Source organism: Octodon degus, unplaced genomic scaffold (genome assembly GCF_000260255.1).
Source record: "Octodon degus isolate 3935 unplaced genomic scaffold, OctDeg1.0 scaffold00129, whole genome shotgun sequence".
Classification (NCBI taxonomy): domain Eukaryota; kingdom Metazoa; phylum Chordata; class Mammalia; order Rodentia; family Octodontidae; genus Octodon; species Octodon degus.
Genome location: NW_004524705.1, coordinates 998,346 through 1,003,597, shown reverse-complemented (window position 1 = coordinate 1,003,597; position 5,252 = coordinate 998,346). Strand labels below are relative to the sequence as shown.

The window sequence follows — 5,252 nt, the reverse complement described above, 5'->3', positions numbered from 1 at the left end:
GTACATATATAAATAAATGCATTCACAGGATAAATGATGTAATCTCCATCACTATTTTTTTTGGTACTGGGGACCAAACTCAGGATCTTGCGCTTCCCAGGCAGGTGTTTATGCTGGTGAGCTATATCCTAGGCCCCTCCATCACTTTTAGTTAGTTAAACATTGGGAATTAAAAATAAAAAAGGAGAACTTAAAGCTTAAAAAATGGCAACCAATGTTTTAGGTACATTACTTCTGTCTCTACCAAGCGTTAATGCCTAAGCAATCAGCAGGTTAGGGCAACGGCCCTGATAATCCCAAACTCTGTGTTAGCTCACGACATACACAAAGAGAGGAACAGTAATTTGCTGCTGAACAGACAGGCAACATAAACTCAAAAATATGAGTACATGTTTTAAGAAAATATAATGAAAGTAATACTGTCAAAATGCTGTTTTGTTTAGAACTTCAAACATTTTTTGAAAATGTTACTAGAACTTATGAACATCCAGATACTTCCTCACACATCAATGGCCAGAGCCATGTGACGGCACATAAGACAGGCACGCCGAGGCTGGAGCACTACAAGCTCGAGTGCTGCCCAGCAAATGAGCAGGACTCCGACTTAAGGACTAGCGAGGACACAGCCTAGCAGCATGGTGCCCTGGAGACCAATGCTGCAAGCAATTAAGAAAAACCAAAAGAACACTGAATTAATGTAATTCCATTAATCTGGTCAAATTATATTTTAATAATTTCCCTATAATCCTTACTTTACATTCAGTATACGTGAAATAATCAACTTATTCTAAAACTTACCTTTATATTCCACACCCAATCTCAACATTAAACGTATAGGAAAAACCTTTGCCCAAGGAACTTCGGGCTTCTGGACAAGAATCCCACACAGGAAGGGGCTGTTGGGCACGGGAAGGCAGTCCAGCTTCTGGACGGTGGGTGTAATAAACAGGAAGCCTCCATGATCCTTGCTGCCGAGGAAACTCTCGGTGAAGGTGACACTATCCAGATTTTCTATGTATTTTCCTGGAAATAAAATCAATAAAAAGATATTAAGTTTTTTATTATTGTTTTAATGGAATGCTCAAATTTCACCCCAATGAAATCCATGTTGTCAGGGCTGGCGAGATAGCTCAGCAGACTAAGTGCTCGCCTAGGTAAGCGCAGTGGCCAGAGTTTGATCCCTGGCACTGTATGCCGTGTCAGCTGGAGCCTGGGGTGTGGGGCACATGCCTGTAATCCCAGCACTAGGGAGGCTGAAAACAGAAGGATCACTACGAGGCCAAGCTGTGTAGTGAGACCCTGCACACACACAAAAAAAATCTATGATGTCTCGATGTAAACCAAAGGCAATGTGCCATTTTATTTTATTTTTACTTAAAAAAAAAAAAAAAAAAAAGATTTAGTTATTTAGCACAGGTCTTGCTATACAGCTCAGACTCATAGTGATCCTCCTACTCAGCTGCCCCAGAGTTGTGTACCACCCACCTGGTTTCGTTAGCTGGCCTGGTGCAGGGCTGACACAGCATGTGGCACCGGGGATTACACCCGGGTCCTTGCGCTTGCCAGGCAGGCAGTTAGACAGCTAAGCTATTGCCCCGGCCCTTATTTTTACTTTTTTTTTTTTTTTTTTGGTGGAACCGGGAATTGAACTCAGGCCCTTGCGCTTGCCAGGGAAATGCTTGTTCCACTGAGCCATCTCCCCGGCCCCCCTTATTTTTACTTTTAAAGATGCATCTATTGAATACATTCTGTGCACAAAACTGTTACTCCTAGATACTGGGGACTGTAAATAAAAATTTGAAAATGTTTCCTATTATAGATACCTTTAAATTTTCCTCTTTCCTGCATGATAAGAAAAATTATCATATGCCCCCATCTGGTACAGATGGCAAGAACAGCATATAGATATATTTAAAAATTAAGGAGTTAAATGCATTCTCATTTTTAAAATTAAAAAAAATCTGTATAGCCACTAATTACATAAAATGTGAGTTTAAAAGGACACTAAAAATGATGATCAACCCCCTTTAAGACCTCCAACCTCTTCTCACAAAAGCATGGAATGTAGTCTGCAGACCAGAAGTGCGTGCCCAGGACGCACCCAACCTTCCTCTGTGGGGCTCAGAGTGAAGCGCTGTACCTTTGTGTGCGTCCTCATATATGGAGAGGAACAGCCGGAAAATGTCCTTAGGAACTTGGTCTTCGTTTGGGAAACACAGCAACAGAATGATAATCTCTGCCTGTCCCAGGCCATGCAAGCCATTGGTTGAGAAGCACCAATATTTATCTGAGGAATCTGAGCAACAAAAGTAGACAACTATAAATGCAAACTTCTGTTAATCAAAAAATTAAACATTATATCTGCATAAAGCACTTTTAAAACCCTTACTGTCCCAAAATTCTGCTTATAATAACCTTAAACTGAACTGTGAAAGATTCACCTAAGAAAATAAAAAAAGACTATCTTATGGAGTAAAATAATTAACACTAAGAAGATACACTAATATGCTGAATGTAGTTTGTAAAAATTCATTTTTGGGAAAGGCAAAGCTTATAAATCCATCCCTGAGCAGAAACATTACTTTCCTGCTTTTAATTCAGTCACATGGCACTTACTGTTTTTAATGTTCCTAAGACATAAGTGCTGTGTATCTCATTTACCAAAGCTCAGCTTATCTAAAAGCTGTAAGAAATAGTCAACTGTGCATATGCATCGAATATACTTCAGCGGTAAGCCCATGTCTGAACTCGGATGCTATTGTGAATCTGTACACTCAAGTCCCACTGAATACACAATATACTACTTACAAAATGGATCAGTAGTCTATTTGGCCAGTCAAAACCTAACTTGAAGACAGAGTTACTTTAGAAATCCTGCTTGCCTATTAAGCAAAAAAAGATAAATCATTACTTACAAAATATTAATCTGACATTCACAAGCAGATTGGCATTCAACACGAAGGTGGCAGGAGGAGACCCTTCGCTCTGCAGAAGGGAGCTGACCTGCTCAGGAGAGGGGTGCTCTTCTACCACAGGCACTGCATAGAAGAGAAATGGCACTTGGGCTCAGTATCCTGCACATGTGCTGCTCACAGTGAAACAAAATCCTACACGCACGTACCAAGAGCCCGATCAAGTTTAAAAAAAAAAGCAAACATGCTTCCTAAAGTCAACTAACATTCTGTATAACTGTTATTTATCCATTTCTAACTTTCCTATCCAGCACAGATTTTAATACTATAAAACATGCATTTGACATATATTGTATATGGTATATACAAAAAACGCACTGATTAAATAGCATAATTATAAAATGTAAGCACTATCGAGCTTTATTTATTTTTAGGCATTTTTTACAGAGTCTCACTACATAGCTGGGACTCATAGTGATCTTCCTGTTTTCAGCCTCCTGAGCGCTGGGAGTATAGGCACACCTGGTCTTCGTGTCAGCACACCCAGGGGTAGGGCCAGCCCAGCGTGTGGTACCGGAGATGGAACAGCACTGTCAAGCTTTTTTTAATTTTACTTTATTTTTTACTCTCAAGCTTTAAAACACTTCTGTCAAAAGTAGATTCTAGGGGGCTGGTGAGAAGGCTCAGTGGTCTAAAGCACCTACTTAGAACAAGCTTAGCAAAGCACAGGGACCGCAGTTCGATCCCCCAGCACCACATGCCAGCCAGCCCCACCCCCTGGTGGGCTGAGCTGGCCACACACACACACACACACTAAATAAATAAATAAACTTTAAAAAAAAAAAAAAGTAGATTCTATTCCGTTGCTCACTCAATTCTAACTTCAAAAATTCACAAACTCATAACCACCGAGACCCAAGATACACGCGTGGCTGACTGGTAACTGGTACACGTCTATGTCAGTGACAGGTGGCAAAAAACAAAACCACAAAAAAACAAGAGTCTATGTGAGAGCTGGCCACAGAATCTTCAGCTTGTAGAACTCAGCCAATATGAGGAATTAAAAATCCCCTGCCCCCTGCCTTCTCTTGTGGTACTAGCGACTGGATCCAGGGCCTCCATGTTGAGCTACATCTCGAGAATTTTTTTTTTTTTTTAATTTTGAAAGAGTTCTGCTAAGTTTCCCAGGCTGGGATTGAACTTGCAATCTTCCAGCTTCAGCCTCTCAGAGTTCTGGGTTACAGGTGTGTACTGCCACACCTGGTTAAAATTTCTGGGTTTGTCAATAGCGTTTTTCTTTAGACATTCCTCTTCTTCAGAAAAAGACAGACTTAACATGCTAATATAGTGGGAACGTTTCTGAAAGTCTGCTTGCTCCTGTGTTAGATCGGGACTCATTGTATGCTAAGACCACAGATGTAATGAATCATAAAAGTTCAAGTCCTGTAGAGTTTGCTTTTACATAGTAACTTTATAAATAAAGTCACCAGCCCTAGGGCATGTTATAATTCAATGATCTGAGCTATAAAGTGCTTTGTAGACACATCCATCGCACCTCTTCCTAAAAGCACTCCTTAAATTGAAAGCAGCTACTCTCCTACCTGACCCCTGTTCTCCAGAAGCGCCCAGCAGGGGGGGCAGGCTGTTCTCATCGGCAGGTAAGAGGCTGGCCTTCCTGCCAAAGTGCCCATCCACGCAACACAGTAGCCTGTAATCCGAAGCACCAGCCACGGGCAAAATGCTGTTCACTGCGACCTCCAGGGAACTGGATGGCACCTCAACTTGAGCAAAAACGTCATCGGCCAGGGCAAGAGAAGCAGAAGCAGGTAACCCATCAGTTCCCGGGCTCGCAGGCAGTTTTTCCACAGTCGGAACACAGGAGACAGGACTCCCAAAGCTCTCATTTCTTTCAGTGTCTCCGAGCGCACCATCTGGTTTCTCCACTGTGGTGGCAAGCACAGCAGCCAGTGTACTTACTGTCTGTAACATACACAATAACAAACTGCATCAGTTTATGCTCCCTGCTCAATTGTAAAATGCTCACTTCATAGTAAAGTATATCTTTTTAATCAGATATACATAAAAACCAGCACAGGCTCACAAATTCTCGTTGCATCTCCCCCAGAAAGCGCCATCCTACAGCTCCGACTCTGGAGCCTACAGCACGAAGGAGCACAGCGTTTCACTTCTCTGAAAACCAGGAAGGCACTGCTGACTATAGGTAGTATCACAGCCTGGAAAGAGCAGGAAACCGTGGGTCCTGTCCCACAGCAAGCAACTTCATCGACTCCAGGCTCTCCTGCTCCTCCCCCTCCCCTCTCCCCCTCCTCCTGCCCCTCC

The 5,252-nt window shown here is 42.3% G+C and overlaps 1 protein-coding gene across 4 annotated transcripts in view; it reads right to left on the bottom strand.

The window, feature by feature from the left end:
- Zfyve16 (zinc finger FYVE-type containing 16) overlaps window positions 1-5,252 on the bottom strand; it is a 69,193-nt gene that overhangs the window by 15,827 nt on the left and 48,114 nt on the right. For all 4 annotated transcript variants that reach the window (XR_002818040.1, XM_023700957.1, XM_004640964.2 and 1 more), the window contains exons 7-10: window positions 4,514-4,892; window positions 2,916-3,038; window positions 2,141-2,296; window positions 799-1,023 (exon numbers count right to left, since the gene is read on the bottom strand). Coding sequence is in view for 3 of the 4 variants with exons in the window: in XM_023700957.1 (XP_023556725.1) it covers window positions 799-1,023; window positions 2,141-2,296; window positions 2,916-3,038; window positions 4,514-4,892 (883 nt within the window). In the remaining variant the exon portion in view is untranslated. The remainder of the gene's footprint in view (window positions 1-798; window positions 1,024-2,140; window positions 2,297-2,915; window positions 3,039-4,513; window positions 4,893-5,252) is intronic.